At 45.9% G+C, this 20,775-nt stretch overlaps 1 protein-coding gene across 1 annotated transcript in view; it reads right to left on the bottom strand.

The window, feature by feature from the left end:
- ABCA4 (ATP binding cassette subfamily A member 4) overlaps positions 1-20,409 on the bottom strand; it is a 255,198-nt gene extending 234,789 nt beyond the window's left edge. Inside the window, exons 1-3 of the mRNA XM_073571415.1 lie at positions 20,344-20,409; positions 14,328-14,421; positions 12,745-12,886 (exon numbers count right to left, since the gene is read on the bottom strand). Coding sequence (XP_073427516.1) covers positions 12,745-12,886; positions 14,328-14,421; positions 20,344-20,409 — 302 coding nt within the window. The remainder of the gene's footprint in view (positions 1-12,744; positions 12,887-14,327; positions 14,422-20,343) is intronic.
- Positions 20,410-20,775: the final 366 nt, after the last annotated feature.

The following is a 20,775-nucleotide window of genomic DNA, read 5'->3' as shown; positions in this document are numbered from 1 at the left end:
AGGACGAGTTGGCGGGTCGGGATACCCCCACCTCGTTGGAGGATTTAATCTCTTTGGCCACCTGCATCGACCTCTGCCTTCAAGAACGTTCCCGAGAGCTCGCTAGGGACAGGAGACCCCTTCGCGCTCCTCCGGTCGCTCGGAGTCCACCTCGAGTCCGCTCAACTCCAGCTTCCACGCTCCCGCTACCGGAACCCATGCAAGTGGATCGCCTCAAACCGGTGGAGGAGCGTCGGAGAGAGAGGGTCGAACAGGGGCTCTGTTTCTACTGTGGGAGTGCGTCCCACTTTCTTCGTGCCTGCCCCACTCGCCCGGGAAACGCCTCCGCCTAGGACAGGTAAGAGAGGTCTTCCTAGGTAATTTTGACTCCTCTCTACCCTTGACCCTATCTGTCCTTTTGCACCTGGATTCTAAACGTTTTTCTGAATGGGCCTATATAGATTCTGGGGCGGCCGGTAACTTCATTCAACTTGAGGCGGTTAAGAGACTTGGAATTCCTGTCAGATCCCTGGAGACCCCTCGGCAGATTGCTTAGGTCGACGGTCAACCTCTGCGGGAGTCCGTTACTCAGGTTACCGAAGAGGTGGCGCTTCAGGTCGGAGCCTTACACCGGGAGAAGATAGTATTCTACGTGCTGCCTTCTTTGTCCCATGCCATCCTTCTGGGACTCCCCTGGCTAAGGACCCACGAGCCTATCCTGGATTGGCGCTCTGGTGACGTTCTGCGATGGGGTCAACTTTGTCAAGATAAGTGTTTACTCCCTGTACAGCCGCCGAAATTTCCACGTCCAACGTCGATGTCAACCGAATTACCCTCCGCCTACTGGACCTTTTTGGATGTCTTCAACAAAAAGGAAGCAGAGACCCTGCCCCCGCATCGTCCATATGACTGCCCCATCGATCTGCTCCCCGGCTCTACGCCGCCTCGTGGTCGGATCTACCCGCTGTCTCCCTCCGAAACCCAGGCCATGTCCGAATACGTTCAGGAAAACTTGGCCAAAGGCTTTATTCGTAAGTCTTCCTCACCTGCAGGCGCTGGGTTCTTTTTTGTCAAGAAGAAGGACGGGTCCCTGCGTCCCTGTATTGATTATAGAGGGCTCAACGATATCACCATCAAGAACAAATATCCTCTGCCCCTCATTCCGGAGCTATTTGACCGTCTACGGGGTGCACGGATCTTCACTAAATTAGATCTTCGAGGGGCCTACAATCTGGTCCGGATCCACTCCGGTGATGAATGGAAGACCGCCTTCAACACTCGTGACGGCCATTATGAATACCTCATTATGCCCTTCGGCCTATGCAATGCTCCCGCGGTGTTCCAAGAATTTGTCAACGACATTTTCCGAGATCTCCTTTACTCCTGCGTGGTGGTTTACTTGGACGACATTCTGGTGTTCTCTCCGGATTTGTCCACACACCGAAAAGACGTGCGTCAAGTTTTACTTTGTTTGAGAACACATCGTCTCTACGCCAAGCTGGAAAAATGCGCCTTCGAACAGTCGTCTCTGCCGTTCTTCGGTTACATCATTTCCGATTCTGGCTTATGCATGGATCCGGGAAAAGTGTCTGCAGTACTCAACTGGCCGCGTCCTCAGGGAATTAAGGCAATCCAATGGTTCCTGGGATTCGCCAACTATTACCGGCAGTTTATTCCGCACTTTTCCTCTCTGACTGCTCCCATCTCTGCTTTGATCCGAAAGGGAGCCGATCCTCACCACTGGCCTCCTGAGGCCGAGAACTCCTTCCGAACCTTGAGGCAAGCCTTTGCCACAGCCCCGGTGCTACATCGTCCAGAGGCGAACAAACCATTCACCCTAGAGGTAGACGCTTCTGCCACCGGAGCCGGTGCGGTTCTCTCCCAGAGATCTCCTTCCGGTCGCTTGGTGTCCTGCAGCTTCTTCTCCAAGACATTCTCCCCTCCGGAGAGAAACTATACCATCGGGGACAGAGAGCTGCTTGCCATTAAGCTAGCCTTGGAAGAGTGGCGGTATCTTCTGGAGGGAGCGGTACACCCACTCCAGATCTACACCGACCACAAGAATCTAGCCTACATTCAATCAGCACAAAGGCTTAATCCCCGGCAGGCCCGATGGTCATTATTCTTTAACCGGTTCGATTTTGAGCTCCATTTCCGTCCGGGTGATAAGAATCTCAAAGCGGATGCCCTGTCTCGATCCTTTCTGGTCACCGACAATGAGGAGGAGCCTTCACACATTGTGGAGCCAAGCAAGCTCATCGTAGTCGCGCCTGTTAACCTGACTTCCTTGCCCCTCGGCAAGACTTTTGTCCAAGATGATGACAGGAGGCGAGTTCTACATTGGGGTCATGCCACCAAGTTAGCGGGTCATGCCGGCCTCAAGAAAACACTCTCCCTCATCTCTCGTTTTTATTGGTGGCCTTCTTTGTCTCAAGATGTCCGAAGTTTCATCCTCTCCTGCCCATCGTGTGCCAAGAGCAAGGTCCCACGTCAGCCACCCTCCGGTTTTCTGCATCCACTTCCGGTTCCCTCGGCTCCGTGGCAGCATATCGCGATGGATTTTATTACGGATCTACCTCGTTCCTCAGGTCACACGGTCATTCTGGTGGTCGTGGACCGCTTCTCCAAGATGGCCCACTTCATCCCTCTGCCCGGTCTACCTTCCGCTCCTGACCTGGCGAGAATTTTTATATCTCATGTCTTCCGGATTCATGGCTTCCCCAAGCACATTGTCTCGGACAGAGGGGTTCAGTTTACCTCGCGTTTCTGGAGGGCTCTATGCAAGCTGATGGAAGTAACGTTGGACTTTTCCTCCGCTTATCACCCTCAGTCCAACGGTCAAGCGGAACGCACGAACCAGATCCTCGTAGCATACCTCCGACATTTTTCCAACGCCCATCAGAACAATTGGTCCAGCTTGCTCCCTTGGGCCGAATTTGCTTACAACAACCCCATACCAGCGAATCCTCCGCCAAGTCGCCTTTCTTTACGGTCTACGGTCAACATCCTGGTATACCTCTTCCGGTACTCCCGACCTCGGGTGTGCCGGCGGCCGATCTTCTGACCGAGGAGTTCTCCAGGGTCTGGCAGGAGACCAAAACCGCACTTAAGCGAGCACGAGACGGGTTCAAGAGGCACGCCGATAAGAAACGCCTGGATTCTCCGCTGTACCACCCTGGGGATAAAGTTTGGCTATCCTCAAAATTTGTTCGTCTCAAAATTCCCTCCTACAAACTAGGTCCCCGCTACATCGGTCCCTTTGAGGTTCTAGCCCGTATCAATGACGTTGCCTACAAGCTAAAACTCCCCGCTTCACTGCGGATTCCTAACTCATTTCACGTTTCCCTCTTAAAACCGGTCATACTCAACCAGTTTCATGCTTCTACTGGCAGCACTCCCGCGCCCGTGTCCGCACAGGATGTCTTTGAGGTTAAGGAAATTCTTGCTATGAAACGATCTAGAGGTAAAACTTTCTTTTTAATTGACTGGAAAGGTTTTGGCCCTGAGGAGAGATCCTGGGAACCCCGGGAGAACATTCAAGCCCCCCAGATTTTAGCTAAGTTTCTTTCCGGCCGTGGGAAGAGGGGGTGTAAAAGGGGGGGTACTGTCACGCTTACCGTCTCCGCCGGCTCCACGCTCACCGCCCCCGCCTCGTGCTCGGCTCCTGCTGCCGCCTCTCTATCGGATCCCACGTCGCCCGTGGCCTCCGGGAGCACCCGCCGCCTCCGGCGCGCTCCCGCGGCGGGCGCGCGCTTGCCTGCACTCCTGTCCTCTGCCCCGCGCTCTGTCCCGGCGTTCTGCCCGGGGTGCATGCGCGCCTTGCGCTCCAGATCCCAGTACAGGCCAAGCCAGGCCTTCTCTCCGCCTTCCTGACCCTGCTGACCTGACCAGGAACCCCTGTCTCTATAAGAGGCAGCCTCTTCCTCCAGATCACCGCCTGATCGTCACTTGTCTCTTACTGTGACTCTGGCCCCAGCCTGCCTGCCATTTCCTGCTGCTCCTTCCTTTTCCTCGTGCACCCTGTTTAACCTGGTCCTTGTGTTCCTCCCAGTGCCCGCCATCTCGTGTCCGTGTCCAGCCTGTGCCTGAGTCTGACCCGTGTCTTGCCGTTCCTGCCTTGCCTGCCTGTATCCTTCAGCCTCCGTTCCTGGCTTCCAGTCCTGCCGGTTCCGGTCCAGCTCATTCTTCTGCCTGCCCGCTGCATCTCCTGTTGTGCCCCTCCGTCCTCGGGTACCAGCTGCCGTGGTGAGTAGTTTCCCCTGGGCCTGTCCCTAACGCTCCCTGTATAAGGGGTGGTCCACCTGGTCCGCTCGCCCAGGGGAGGTTCGCTTGCCGCGGTCCAGTGGGTTCACCCTTGGGAACCATCACAGTAGCCATCAGAGCATCTATGCAAGCCTTTCCATACAATTCTCACCCAATCAAGTTTAGGGAAATGACAACTTCATGTATCAGCCAATACATGAGGCATCAGTAGTTGTTGTTCTTTGTAGGATAACCAATATAGGATTCTCTCAATGGGGATGTGCAGTCTTTCATATCCTCTATGGACAACTCTAAGGTTAACTCCTATTTTTTGGCATCTCAGAAACATATTGATGTAGGCACAATATTGGGTTCCCCAGACTGCCCCCCAAAGCACAACCACCAGGTTATGTATTCATATCTGCTCAAATCCTGTTTGTCATGTTCAATTTTTAATTAAAAAAGTAAATACAATAAAATGTAACACATCCATAATATTATTACGTTTAAATGCACCAATATTAGGAATCAGTTGGGAGATATAACGCTCTAGAATATCTGTACATCCTACAATTCAACAACAATACAAGTCAACCCATGCTATTAGCCGTCAGTTCTCCTCCATAGTCAGGTGTGAAGTTTGTCTCATGTTCGAGAGTTAATTTATGGCGTGCACCATTCAAGAATTACTCTTACATCTGTTTCACCAGTAAAGTCACAGGAAAAGGTGCTGGTGGTGTTGCATGTCTGGTGGCTGGAGGGAAGATGCCTCCCCAACAAGAGACCGACATATCACAGAAGCTTATTACAACAGCCTGAATTTTATTTGCAATGTCTAACAATATGAAGATTTACAGAGGAACAAACAAATTCTGGGACACTGTCTTTGTTACATATGGACCCATGTCTTTACCTGTGAAGTGCAGTATGCCAACTCTGTAACACCACCTGTACCCTTGTTGGTTGAAGTCTCCACTCACTTCATGGTTTTTCTGGTGAACTCACAAGTCAACCCAGTTCCAGTTCTTTCCTTGTTCCTGACGGTCTCAATAGGTCTTCGCCCACCATCTGTGGTTGCTGCAGCACTCTTCTGGTTTCTGCCTCTCAGGTACAGGCCTAGTTATTCTTCCATTCCCAGTATCCTCTATTCAGTTGATAAAACCACAGATTTGGGGAAACAGCCATTAGCTCTGATAATTTTTGCATATCACTGCTTTTCCGTTCCTCCCTGTCCGGTAGAATGGCAGGGTCTATGGATTCTTCAATAAGCAGCATTACCCTCAGTCTTGTAGTACTCTACAACTAACAGCTGCAACCAATGGCAGTACTGTGGTACGTCTACAACTACCTTCAACTCTCCGGTCTTTGCACGCTTAGATCCACTACCACATTCACAAGTGCTGCCCATTCACTTCATACACAGGAGTGATATGGAAATATAGATCAAGAATGCAGTTTCACGATACATGAGTAGTTTTACTGTGTGTGCTATCAAATGAGCCACAACATGAAAATTATAGGTGAACCCACCATAAAGAGTTTGTAAGTGGGGGATGAAGGAGCCATGGCAAAATCACATTACTCAGATATTTAATCCATACTTTCCCACTCTTTCAGAACATGAGGAAGAATCACAGAAAAGCATGATGTCCTACTGACTTCCCTGAAAGCAGTGCTCGATCAGTGTTTCCTTTGCAGTGCCCCTGAGTCCTGACCTAGAGACGTCTAATCAAGGGGCAAGAATGGGGCATATGTGGAGTGTAGTCTATAAAAGGGGGCAAGATCTGTGAAAAAAATGTGCTAAATTGCTTCTGCCAGGCCAACAGTATATAAAAGTTGGCAAGTGTGGTCTAGAAACCCAATCTAAATAGAAGGCCGATCGAGAATGTCACAGTCCATTATTCTGCTTTGTGATTGTAGCTTTATACATTCGAGAAACCTAAAATGAAACTTTGTGAATTTGAGATACATCTCTTTCGTTACTATATAGTTTACAGTCTTGGTTTTTGACCTGAGGTTCATGTAGTCCAGAGGGGACATTTCAAGTCTGTAGGTGGGTTTCCAATGTTAAAGTGTACACTCACACTATAGCTTGCCTCTGGAGGTACTCTGACATAATTAATCTAAGTACCGGGATATTTGACTTTGGCAAGGAATATTAAATACTGCTCCAGAAGTTTTACTGATATCAAGCAAATGTCCATTTTCCCTGGAGGAGAACACCCTACTCATAATTCATATCAGAGCAAAGGTAAGCCATCAACCTGGACACTGGGCAAGTGTAACAAAGAAATAAAAAAGCAATGGTGAGATTTAATCTAGAAGCTTATAGTCTAAATGGACAGCTCCATTAGGAAACAGTCGGTGTCATCAGTGACAACATAAAGTTTTCAAAGTTTTAATTTCACCCTGAAACAAGTCATCTCATTGTCTATTACCATGTTCCAAAATTGACAACATATCTAAAACATAGTTGTAGTAACCAAATACTTCTTTGGAGCCAATGATTTGCCTGAACGATCATTAGGATATTGACAAGAATATCCAGGTAATTTAATTAACTAATTTAGAAGTCAGTGGGTGGTGGACATGTCAAGTACTAAGAAAACATTGAGTGGGGGAAGCTGTCTTGAAGTCAATAAGATTCATTCCTTATGATAAAGGATATCGAGTGTCTCCACCATGAAATACTTGGTGTTAATACATATCCTTTACCAATGAAACATCTCGAGTCTGTACACGTTTGCTCCCTGGCATCCTCAAAATATCAGTAAAGACCCTGTATAATAACAAAGGCTTCATACAATGGTTTGTTGTAAACCGGTGGCAAGACTATGATTGATACCATAGCACCTATTTTCTTATCACCCTTGTTACGTATCCTGTAACATCCGGGCTTTGCCCACAATGAGGCTTTTGTTTGCGATTACAAAAAAGGCCACGTCTAAAAATGTACTTTAACCACTACCTGCTGTCTGCAACTTTCTAAAATTGTCCTATTCTTCCGTTTAGAAGGTCTGTGTCCTGTCATTCAGTGACCCGAAATTCTGCAAAGCTTTCATCATTTTGTGTTGTTGTTCTTGTGTCTAAAAGATTAGAATGGGCAATATAGAAAAAAAGCATTTTTGGCAATCCGGTTATTGAAAGAAGTCTGTTTACTTGCAACAGCTAATTGAGTTACTTATTTTATTTTACAAAGTAATTCAAATAGGAGCAGAAAAATATATGATTCTAAGAGAACAAAGGCGTTTTCAATCCTCTACCAGGATCTTCACCAGAAGGTGCGCTATACAAAACACGTTTGTTCTGAAAGACTCTTATAGATAGATTTTGTATATAACTTTTGGAAAATAAAATAAGCTGATACATGCCGCCCGATCCACGGGCATAGCATGTACCAGGCACTGGTTGTTGTCCGATTTCAGGCATGTATGTTTGACTGTGAAATGCTGTAGCTGTTCAGAGAAATACATACCGTACTTCAACAGCAGCCAACCCACACGGGAGACTAATGGGACGGGCAGGTGCCCAGTGGCTTCTCCCTGCCCATTCCATGTTTTACACACCTGTCCTGGGAATCCCGGGCTTCGTTTCCTTACCCTGGTTCTGCTATCCTCTGCTTTGCTCCACATCTGGTTTTGCAAATTGCCTGGAAAGGATAAATTACATCATCTCCCTAGACCTACAGTATTTAAAGCCCATTTAGACACACAGCTATGTCTTGGGATTGAGACTCTAGTTTTCCATGTTTGGTATTTTCCATTATCTGTATTGTATTTGACATCCATCCGTGTTGGGTTCCACTTCATCTGGCCATCTGCTCCTATCTTGTATTCTGCAATTTGGGGCAGATTTTTCCCTTAAACTAGAACTTTCAGCAGTTTCTCTTTGTCTGTCTGCACATCTATCTCTATCCATCCAGTTTTTTCTAATCAGGGATCAAGAAAGGGGAATATATGGGATGTAGACTGAAAAAAGTTGCATGATCTGTGAAAAAGGGAGTGTGTCTGTGCAAAAAAAAAAAAACTACGAAATTGATTGTCCCAGGCCAACAGTTTATAAAAGTTGGTCTAGAAAACTTAATGAAAATAGAAAACCTATAAAGGATTTCACAGTCCATTATTATGTTTTGCGGTTACAATTTCATACAGCTCCCCTATATATAGCAGCAAGTGTGATTACATCTCTTACTGAAGACAGATCTCTAGACAGATTTAAGCAAATTTGGAGAGTGAATATTCAGTGCAGTGAAATGGGAAGTGACTGATAAGTGGGGAAAGAAACATTTTTCTCTTATAAGATATATTGCAAAGTTCCTTATGCTCACTTGTACTGTTAATTTATGGAAAAAAAAAATGTGTGGTTCGTATTCATCATGTTATTTAAATAGATATAGGTATCATTGTAACACCAGCATCTCTGCAGGGCCCCTCCCCCTCCTCTTGGCAAAGATGCCGACTTGCTCACCGCCACAGCCTTTCTGCTTTGGCCATGCTCTGACCTTTCTTCCTGGGCATGCGCACGCATCCCAGGTCTCCTGGCAATGCGTTTAGGGTGTGTGCGCTCCCCACTTTTTATAATGGCAGCAAGTGCACTCCTAAAGTGTCCCTAGCCTATATCTGTGAGACATTAGGTATATAAGGCACCCTCTCCTGTAGGGAGGTGACTGAGCGAGTTCAGTTGTTAATTAGTCTACTACCGACAAGTCCGTTGTCAGGTCCCTGATTCTGCACCTGTCCTGCTAATCTAAACCTGAACATAATCTTGAAACCGTTCTACCCTGTGGATCCAAGCCCATCCTGATAGTACCAGCCGTCCTGTCAGCCCGAGCCTGTCCTGTCAGTTCTAGCTATCCTGTCCTGTGAGCCCGAGGCCATCCTGACAGTACCAGCCACCCTGTCCTGTGATCCAGATCCTGTTCTGGCAGACACTCCGAGTCCGTACCAGTGTCCCTGATCCTCGGGGTCAGCTGCTGAAGTACTGGAGACTGACTGGCCTCTGGCAGCTACCTGCAGTTCAAGCTTAACCTCGCAATCAGAGGCTCTAGTGAAGACCAGGTAGCCGCTTAGTTATGCCTCTGTAAAGAGGAGAGATAGTTTGTTGGATGCAGTGAGTAACTGGAGACAGAAAAGGGTTTAACAGTAATTTACTGAACAATCAAGAACAGGCAATACTCCATGCAGGGAGGGAAAGGAAATGGCAGTAGAAATACACAAGAATAAACAGGGCACTTATCGGCTACAGTCCTGGAAAGGGGTAAGCTGGTATATGTCCCGGCGGCATCTCCAACGCTGCACAAAGTCTCTGGCTCTGCTGCGAAGAAACGAGTAACCCTGCCGCCCGACAGCGCCAACTAATTCAGTCCTCTTTGTCCTGGGTAGGCTGGAACATGGAAACATTCCTTTAGCGGAATGCCTAAGAAATGGCACCGGACACGGATCACAAGCATGTGTACAAGCCACAACAACCCGCGGTCCTTCGGAGTAGTCTCTGAGCGGTTGTTCCGGTATCTCGGGCGAAAACAGGGTAGTCAACGGTGCGGGCACAGACGGTAACTGAATAGCGTCTAGAGTAGTCTCAAAGTCAGAAACAAGGGAGTTGTCAATAGGAGCAGCGGAGAGGGAGTCAACTGTCTCCTGTCGCCTTCCCGCCAAGTCTCAGCTGTTCCTGTGCTCAGGTCTCCTTTTGTACCCCGTGCCCCCCGCTGTCTGACTGAGCAGTCTCTCCCTCTTAGAGGAAAACTCCTCCACCAACAGTGGTGACATCCCCGATAGTTCCGGCCTTAAAGGGCACCGCACACCGCTGATTCTGTCTTGTCTCATCTTCTTACACCCCCCCTTTCTTTTCACTCGCCATTCCATGGGCGAGGCATCTGGAGCACTACTGGAGAGATTATTTACAGGTTCAGCGGTTTGCCGCCAAATGAATTGATCTTGGTTGTACTGAATGGGGGGCTGACCAGCCATTGTCCGTTCAGAGCGCCGTGGATTGGAAGGAATAGTGGGGTCTTCTGGTGGAGGCAAAGCCGAATCTGTATCCGCCGCAACATTTCCTTCAGGAGTCTCGGGTCCCTCATCTGCAGACGTATTTCCGGATGGCCATTCAAGACTTTCCTCTTCTTCATCCTCCACAATCACAGGAGGCACCTCTACAGGAATTTAGGGAGTTTCCTCCCTCCGCATGGGATCTTCCAAGAGGCAGGGCCAGAGCATATTCCTATGGACCACCCTAGTGGGAGCATTCTCTTCTCCTTCAGAAAAAACCTCATACACAGGTCCTTCCACACCAACTCGATGCTTCACTCTGTATGGTCTACTCTCCCATCGGTTTTCCACTTTGTCACGTGGACTCTTATCCTGCACCAATACTTGATCACCCACCTGAAGATCTTTCCCCCGGAGAGGAAGTTTCTTAACATGCTCCAGCTCCCGGAGCCATGTCAGCACTAGATGATGTAAGGTCTGTAGACGGTGACGATGTTCACGGACCCAGGTAGACACCCCCATACGTGGGTAGTCCTCCCCTGGATCCAATTCCAGCTCCGTGACTTACTTCCCTGTTTGGTCGAACAACAAGAAGTAGGTTGTGTGATTGGTGGTTTGATGAACCCGATTGTTGTACATCTGTGGTGCCCCTGAGGGTTCAGTCGCCACAGAGGTACTGCACCTCCTCCTGAGGTGTGGTACCCCACCATTCAGGTAAGGTGGAGACACCTGACCACGCTAAAACACCTGCATCCCACACAACACAGTAGTGTAGCAAAGCACCCTTTGGTGGCTCCCTGCTTGGAACACGAAGCGTGCTGGGAGGCGGGTGGAGTTTAGTCTGCACTAAAAGAGCGGGAAGAGGATAGGATTTAGTCAGTTTGTCACAGGAGTCTGACGAGGTCAGTCTGTGAAAGGAGATTCCCTGAGTGGGATGGATGAAGGAAGTGCTGCAGCCGACCTCAGTGATCTGGGTCCGCTGGCACAGGAAAGGAACTTTGATAGAAAGCCTGACTCTCCATAAGAAGGAAAGAATTAGTACGGAATGTGAGCAGAAGAAGAGAACTAAGGATCAGGGTTAGAGGAGAACCCTTCTAAGCGCAAGGCCGGGGTCCGGTCCCCGAGGTTGTATGGATACTAATGGTCCTGCAGCAGACACCGGAGGAATAGAAGTTGTCACCACTTTATTCCCACACAAGGCTTGGGGGCATAACAGCATCGATAGTGAGCCGGGACTAGGTAGTAAGGAGTCCCCGAAGCAGGCTACAGCTGTCTGCCGTACAAGTAGAGCTCATAGGAACATCTGACAGAAGGAACTCCAGTGTAACTCAGTACTGTGAGTACTTCACTAAAGGAGCTAAGAGGGAGACGTTCAGAAAAGGCACATATGTTGGCGGAGTGTTGGAAAGGAGTACTTCATCTTGCCTGGAGGTTGGCTAAGCTCCTGACCCGGAGGACACGGCACGGATGTGGGCTCTTGTGCCACAACAGACTGTGAGTAAAGCTTTGGAACTACATGCCCTGGTGTCCTCCACTTATTCCTGCGTCAACCTGCCCGTCACTGCTACATCCCCTGCGCCCGACACTACACCATCTAAATGTCACTTCACCTACTCTGCCCTGGGACTAAAGCCCTGCTTGTGGAGGGCTATAACATAATTGCTGCACCACACCATCTGTCCCAGAGGATCTGTCTGCAGCGTCGGCTTAACACCTTCATTGCCGAACACCACAGGTGGCGTCACGACTCATTCATTCTAATCATCAAAAGCACACCGAACATTCCCCCCTTTTACAATGGGCGCCCCAGGGCCACAGGCCGGGTCCCAGCTGCCGTGACATCTCCTATTGAAGCTCATCGGGTCCGGTACTGAGTATCCCACGGGCCTGGGAGGGCAACCCACATCCACATTAGTTCAGAGACATATCCGGGCCACCTAGCCTTTCCGTCGTCTTCAAGAGTCTTTAGCATCTGGATCAGGGTGTGGTTAAATCGTTCACAGGCCCCGTTCCCCTGATGGTGATATGGTGTGGTATGTGAACTGTCAAATTGGTAGATCCACTGCAACTCATCCATCACTTTACCTAAGAAACAAGCTCCTTGATCGGAATGAATCTGTTGTGGGCATCCATACATCTGAATGAAGTGCTTACAGATAGCATAGGCACCATATAAAATCTTAACATAAAAATTTTATTTTTTTTAAACAACAGGAGATGACAGCTCCTCCTAACTCTCCGATACATAGTCAAACTATTTTATCACGTTTATATTTTGTGAATTCTTTTATAAAGCCCAGTAGAGATAACATCAACAAACTGGTGTAACCACTCGGACTTCCCCTACCCTTTTCAATATATTTGCCATTTAACCTGCTCTATAATACTTCTAAAGAATGTGGGGGAATGTTTTACCCGTGGGTGAACTTTTTACCTTGATGTGATGGTCTATGAGGCAGTATGAAGACTCATCCACTAATGCATTGTGTTAAACAGATCCCCCAAGAATGTATATACATATACAGCCATGACTACTTACATAGAATTGTTGTAGTTTGAGACGATGCCAGGCGACTCTCCACGTGTAGGACTTCTAAAACAAGGGTTATTGGCATTGCAGAAAATTCCATGTAACCACGGCAAAACCCCTGCCGATGGCATCGCCTTGTTTGGGAAATGGCCTGCATAAGTGGATAAATACCAGGAAAAGAATTAAAATTTAGCTTTAGTATTTAAAACAGCACTTGTCAAAACATCACAAGTCTAAGTGCTACATTCCTTTTAGGTTACTTGAAGGCCTCTTTTTTTTCTTGCTTGTGTCTGGACTTTATCTGCCTGAAGGTATGCATCTCCTAAACCCATGCAATTGAGGGGCACATCTTGACGTCTTATTCTCTACCGTGACCAGTGGAAACTTTTGGATTCCTGATAAGGTGGTACATTTTTTAAGCAAATGTAAACACCTGTCTCTTTAACATCCACAAGCTAACTGAATGCTTCATGGTTTAATAATGGTGGAAATAATTACAACACGCATACGCTGAATATATTATTAACTACAACCACGGATCAATCATTAAAGAATCCTTCAGGCTCAAAGTGTTCTCCCTATGATGCATGTTAAATCTAAAAACTCTGATTGTGTCAGAACCGCTGCACCCAGTAATTTAAGTTACACATGTATGTTCTCCCCGTGTTTGCGTGGGTTTCCTCCGGGCACTCCGGTTTCCTCCCACACTCCAAAGACATACTGATAGGGAATTTAGTTTGTGAGCCCCATCAGGGACAGTGATGAAAATATGTGCAAACTGTAAAGCGCTGCGGAATATGTTAGCGCTATATATTAAAGGCAATCTGTCACCAGATTTTTGATATAGCCTCCGTTTGAAGACTTTAATTGAAGAAGAACTCACCACCTCTTGTGGCAGCCCGTTCCACGCATTAATCACCCTCACTGTCAAAAAGCGTTTTCTAATTTTTAATCTGTATTTTCTCCCTTTCAGTGTAATTTCATTTGGTTTGCGTAGCGCATTACTTATGTGCAGTGCAACATCTATTGAAATGAGCCCCCCCAAGGAAGCCCACATGAAACGCGCGTCGGGGCTGCACTGGACATCACATCACACTAGCAACTTTATGGATAAGCTGGCCTTAGCTACAACTTTGGTTCATATGTAACTCAGCTTGTGCTATAACTTATACCATGCATGCTCTCACACACCAAAGAGGTAATATTACTTGTTTTCTATATGGGATCGTGATTGCTGCATACTCCTTAGGGCTGAATTTATGACCCTTTAGTGATACTGGGCAACTGTGCTGCACTTTATATGCACTAACCACTTTATGCCTTTATTAATCATGAGACTATTGACATTCTTTTAGGGCATAGCTTTTCCATGACCCTGTTTACATTAGTGATGTGTATATGTCTTTCATACCTCAGCCTTTCTCTGTATTTTTGACTTTGCTTATATATGTTCTGTGATTTATTTTTAAGATCATTATTTAATAAAATTATTTTGTTTACTATACTGCGGACTTAAACTTCATGGTTTTTGTAGGGCTAAAATTTATTGAAATGATTGTGGAAAAAAAAGCGAATAATTAAATGTTCCTTACATTCATGTTGGCGGTACAAGGGGTTCGCATTTCTCAGCCAAACCAGGACAAGAATCAATGATAAGGGCCAGAAAATTTCCACAAAAAAGCGAAGCTGTCAGATAGAAAATTTTAAATTCAGCATCAAAATGATTAAGAAACAATTACACATTGTAACACATGGAAGAAAATATTTCTAACTAATATAGAAATTTAGACTGCCTGGGGAGGATTTATGAACGTGGGTGTGCAGATGTGCCTGCTGTCCTACTGCCAAGAGCTGTCTCCAGGATCTGCCCACACCTACTGTAATGCTGCAATCCGAAATGTGCCTTTTGGAAAGAAAGAACAGGTGAGGTCAAATTGTAGGCTCCATCCGATTAATACCGTAATTCCCTAGAAGATAATGAATATCAGCAAGTGTCAACTGTAATAATAGTTCTAGTGGAAAATTTGCCTATAAGGACACATTCAGAAATCATCCCAAGATCGGAACATAGTGCATGGACTGGCCGGCAGCTCTACCGACCAAAGCGCAACAGCACAACCATATTTCTATGCAGCTGTCACGCTCGGGTCATTAGAGCTGCCGGCAAGTCAGAGCATTGCTGTCCGATCTTGGTCCGATTTATACGGCCTTGTGACTGCACCCTAAATGTGACATATGATGCAAAATGGGCAATGACAGGAACTAAATAGACAATGTATAAAGGATTAGACAACACTGATATTGAAGAGTGAACCAGTGTGTTACATTCTCACTTTATAGTTACAAATTAATTTGCAAAACTTTAGCAGTCGCCGAATATGAGCATATTCCCCAAATTTTCCCAAAAACTGCAAGTTATTCCCTATCCAAACAACTTACACATCAACCTGTAGAACCCCCAGGAATCCCAAAAACAGGGCTCCAGAACCCAATAGTGAGACTGTAGAATGGAGTCCACAGGCTTGACTCCATTCATTGTCTGTGGGGCAATACCTGAACGCTATACTTGATTTTTCCGATAGTCCAATATTCCGTGGATGGAGTGGAGGCTGCGCATGCAAATCTCAAACTGGGGCTCTGCAGAGCTCCATTCTTGGGGTTCCAGAGTCTTACTGTCAGGGTTTTGGACACCCACCCTCAGGATCGCTGGGGTCCCAGAAGATAAACTCCCAACGATTAGAAAGTTATCCTCACTCCTATAGATAGAGAATACCCTGGTTCTTAAAACCACTTTGACTATCAGCCAAATCAACATGGCATTTTAATATGGACCACCTTTTCTAGAAGTGTTCTCCCATCAACATGAACTGGCAGTGCCTGGTATTATTTTTGGCGACAGATGAACTCAGATGGAGCTGAGATAAAACAGTATTGCTAACAGTACAGAGCTCTGCTTGGTAAATGATGATGGTAACTTGATGTTTGTCAAGTGGATGGCAAGTGTTGCACCCCCTCCAATTAAGGAACCAGATGATACATTTGCTCCAAAATTCTGGATAAGGGCTCTTTCAGATGTCCGTGATAATTAATGACATAGGGACCAGGCCAGGCGACATGTCTGCTAATATGTCTCATGATCAATGTGTCTTCGAAAACATCACACAGCTGACAACAAGCCACTCCACCGCTTCATTCCTTGCAAGTTGTCATGACCCTCCTATCCCAGATTTACAACTGTGAAATAATGATAAATCTGCAAACATTTTTCACCTGAGACAAGTTCACGGACCGCACCTAGAGCGAACCTGCTGCGCTAAGAGATGGTCTTAGCCAATTCTCACACCTTCACCTCCATGTATTATGGGTGTGAAGTCATAATGTGACATTTACTGTTCATGTTGAAGAGCCCTGTCTGCATTTATAAAGTTATTAGTTAAGTAAAGGGATTATCTACTGGCATAACAAACCAGCAAAGTCATTCTCACAATCATATCTACAAATATAGCATTGCTAATTGATTCAGTAGAGATAAAGGAAACATGTCAGCTTTCAAAAGACCCCCAAACTGTCACAGGCATCACACAAAGCCCTATTCCTGTGTTTTACTCAAGCTTATGTTAAGCCCCCGTTACACATAGCTATATCGCTAACAATATCGCTGTAACGTCACTGATTTTGTGACGTAGCAGCGATATCGCTACATGTGATACTTACCTCCGACCGGCTCCCCCACTGATTATTGCTGATCGCGCGAGAACGTCCTGGGCCGTTTCTCGTCGGGCGCTTCCTGCTGGGCTTCCTGTGGTGCCGACGAGCGACGTGTGGACGCGGGCGGGAGGACGTCAGGATTGTCGCGTCTGACAGGTAAGTAGCGACCCCGGACCCCTGCTATGTCGCTGGTGAGATCTGCCTGTGTGGCAGCTCACTAACGACCACTTAGCGATGCACCAGCGATCCATATCGTCGGGATCGCTAAGTGTAACGGTTCCCTTATAGCTTTACTGCAGGATGTTGTGCAGTTATGAGAATTTTTGCACTGAAGCTATGAAATAGCATAATGAAGACTATGTCCTGAAGTTGGGACTAGTCCAGGGATAATAGACCCCTTCCCTGTACTAGTCCCGGTCAGAATGTTATAGAGCTGGAGGAGCTGATCAGAGTGATAGAATTTTTATGGGCCAAGTTTCAGTAAAACTTGTATTTTATTCATTGAAATCTGTAGTGTTTGTATGTAGGAGTCCAGTGGGCAGTGCTAATCAGTGATTTACAGTCTTCCCTGCATGACTTCTATCACTGAATAGAACTGACCACAGTACTCATATACATACAAACACCAGGGATTTCAATGAATAAAATACAAACTAAATTGAATCTTTTCCGACAAAGTCATATACCGTGGGGAAAATAAGTATTTGATACACTGACGATTTTGCAAGTTTTCCCACCTACAAAGAATGGAGAGGTCTGTAATTTTTATCATAGGTACACTACAACTGTAAGAGACAGAATCTTAGAGAAAATCACACTGTATGATTTTTACATAATTCATTTGTATTTTATTGCATGAAATAAGAATCTCATACAATAGAAAAGCATAACTTAATATTTGGCACTTTGTTTGCAATTACAGAGGTCAGACGTTTCCTATAGTTCTTGACCATCACACCGCAGCAGGGAATTTGGCCCACTCCTCCATACAGATCTTCTCCAGATCTTTCAGGTTTCGGCACTGTCACTGGGCAACATTGAGTTTCAGCTCCCTCCAAAGATTTTCTATTGGGTTCAGGTCTGGAGACTGACTAGGCAACTCCAGGACAATGAAATGCTTCTTACGGAGCCACGCCTTAGTTGCCCTTGATGTGTGTTTCGGGTCATTGTCATGTTGGAAGACCCAGACACAATCCATCTTCAATGCTCTTACTGAGGGAAGGAGGTTGTTGGCCAAAACTCACAATACATAACCCCATCTTTCCTCTCTTCAATACGGTGCAGTCATCCTGTCCCCTTTGCAGAAAAGCACCCTCAAATTATGATGTTTCCGTCACCATGCTTCACAGTTGGGATGGTGTTCTTGGGGTTGTACTCATCCTTCTTCCTCCAACACGGCGAGTTCAGTTGATACCAAAAAGTTCAATTTTGGTCTCATCTGACCACATGACTTTCTACCATGCCTCCTCTGGATCATCCAGATGATCACTGGTGAACTTCACATGGACCTGGACATGTGCTGGTGTGAGCAGGGGGACTTGCGTGCCCTGCAGGATTTTGATCCATGATGGCGTAGTGTGTTACTGACGGTAATGTTTGAGACTGTGATCCCAGTTCTCTTCAGGTCTTTGACCAGGTCCTCCCATGTAGTTCTGGGCTGATTCCTGACCTTTCTCAGAATCATCCTTACCCCGCGAGGCAAGATCTTGCATGGAAAACCAGACCGAGGAAGACTGACAGTCAACTTGAGTTTCTTCCATTTTCTAATAATTGTGCCAACAGTTGTTGCCTTCTCACCAAGCTGCTGCCTATTGTCCAGTAGCCCATCCCAGCATTGTGCAGGTCTTCAGTTTTATCCTTGGTGTCCTTAGACAATTTAGTTTTGGCCATGGTGTAGAGGTTGGAGTGTGATTGTATGTGGACAGGTGTCTTTTATTCAGGTAACAAGTTTATACAGGTGCAATTAATACAGGTATTGAATGCAGAGTAGAAGAGCTTCTTAAAGAAAAACTAACAGGTCTGTAAGGGACAGAATTCTTTCTGGTTGGTAGGTGATCAAATACTTATTTCATGCAATAAAATTCAATTTAATTATTTAAAAATCATACAATGTGATTTTCAGTGTTTTTTTTTTTAATTTTTAGATTCTGGCTCTCACAGTTGAAGTGTACCTACGATAAAAATTACAGACCTCTTCATTCTTTGTAGGTGGGAAAAATTGCAAAATCAGCAATGTACACTTATTTTCCCCACTGTATCATTCTGCTCAGCTTCCCTTTCTTTATACTGTGCTGTTCACAGATCAGACGGCATGCACAGTGTGACAGGTTCTCTTTAACAAGAAAATTCTCACTGGAAAAATAAACCAGGTTGATGTATAAAGAATGCCTTTATCTTCATTGAATGTGTGGAGGGTGATTTGATATTGCCTCTATTCAGTAACTTCAGTGCTGATTATTTTATCCAAATGTTCTGATTAAGCTATAAATTTCCACTGCTTGCTGAGACTATGATTTGCCAATGAGCTGGAAATTTTGCTAATAGTGACCATTACATTTACATTTTAATAAGATTTTGAGCTCTGTCAACAGCCTCCTGTTCATGGTTTACAATTGGCACCAAAAGATTGGACATGGGCTGAAAAATAAGTGTGGAGAAAATGCGGAAAACAAGAACATGACACAGACCTCTGTAACTGTGGCACCCTATGTCTTTACAAAAGGGTTAAATATGTACTGTTTTGCATGTGTTTTGTAAGCAATGGGAGTTGTGCTTTCTCTGCTAGAGACCACAACACACAATTTACCTCACTCCCTTACTTGTCTGAAGCTTAGAGCTTTGCAGACATACCCTAACTGGGAGGGGGAGGAGTCGAGTTGTTGTTTTCAGTGAAGAAGAAGGTGGAGGAAGATGGAGAACGCTCCTGGAAGCCATGACATGTGCTCCCTCCAGGAGTAAAGCTAAGAAGAATCAGAGAGTCAGCCCCTAGGCCATCCATGCTTTCAGAGCAGGGTGGTAAGCTGAGAGGCTGTGTGGGTTTATACAACCAACAGCACAGTGTTTTCCCTGGGAAGACTGCAGCAAACCAGGATCAGTAAAGGATTGTGCAAGAAGGAACTTGAGCTTCACACAGGATCCAAGCTGCAAGTTGCCAGAGGAGGAAAACACAGTGAGTAGTGGCTATACTGAAAGGTCCAAACTCCGGGAAGCCTTGGTCCCAGAAGGGATTAGAATAGCAGGAAGCTTACACCAAGTCACAGCAGAGAGAAGGATAACTCCCATTCTGCAGAGCAGACTGTAACCTGGTGAGAGTTGTAATGTCTCCTCTGAACTGCATCTGAACTACAGTAAATGATAAAGTGACTTTCCTTGTCTCCTGCCTTATTACTTTGTGCCATCTACTTTCATCACAATCTCTGGGGGTCAGCCCTGGTTGGAGAGGGTTAAACATCTGCACTGCCATTACCATCTACTCCCCCAGGGATCATCTGCAGTGCCGGCTACACTACAGTCAAACACTCCAACTGGTGTCACGAATCACTACATAAACTTTATTCCCTATTTCAATTCACCCATTTTACATGACCACCTGGGGCCACGGACCGGGTCACCGCCACTGTGACACATCCCTTTAAGACGAACTGCCCAGTATAGAGTATCCCATGGACCCTGGGGCGCGTCATAACCACCAGATTAAGGAAAGTAGCAGGAAATTTTAGGAAACGTTCTAGGGAAAAAAAGTTGTGGAGAGTTGGTCGATTTTTAGTTTTGTCAAGAATTAATTTCCAAGATAGCTTTATTTTTAGAAGATGGAGTTATAGACATTTTCAAAGCAAATCCTTATTTCAGTGTGCCAACGACCTAGTGATAAGAAAGGTCTTGTGTTTAAACTGAAAATACCTTTTGCCTTTTCCGGAGGGTCCAGTTCTTCCATAGCAAAAGCTTAACCTTGGCACTGAACCTCATCCTTCTGAATATGGACATCTGATGGCTGAAAAATAAAAAGAGGAAACAAGTTATAGGGTACAGCAAATTCAGAAATGTGGGATGATGGACATCCATTCTACATGAAAATACTGGTAATAGAGTATGCACTATCTTGTGGTTTCATTATTTGCACAATAATTTTTAGACCCTATGAGTTTACCATTCAAATCATCTTACTTGGTACACAAGAACATCTGAGAACATCTGAGAATATCACCCCACTTCACTAAAATGGTGTGATCTGATGACACCAAGCTTCTAGAACATTTGAGGTTGTGGACAACGTAGACATCGATAATATTATTTTTTTGTATATATGATTGATTCCCTAATGTCCTCTTCTTC

The sequence above is a fragment of the Dendrobates tinctorius genome, unplaced genomic scaffold, assembly GCF_039654945.1.
Source record: "Dendrobates tinctorius isolate UK_male_01 unplaced genomic scaffold, ASM3965494v1 ptg000029l, whole genome shotgun sequence".
Lineage (NCBI taxonomy): Eukaryota > Metazoa > Chordata > Amphibia > Anura > Dendrobatidae > Dendrobates > Dendrobates tinctorius.
This window is presented reverse-complemented; position numbering and strand designations above follow the sequence as displayed.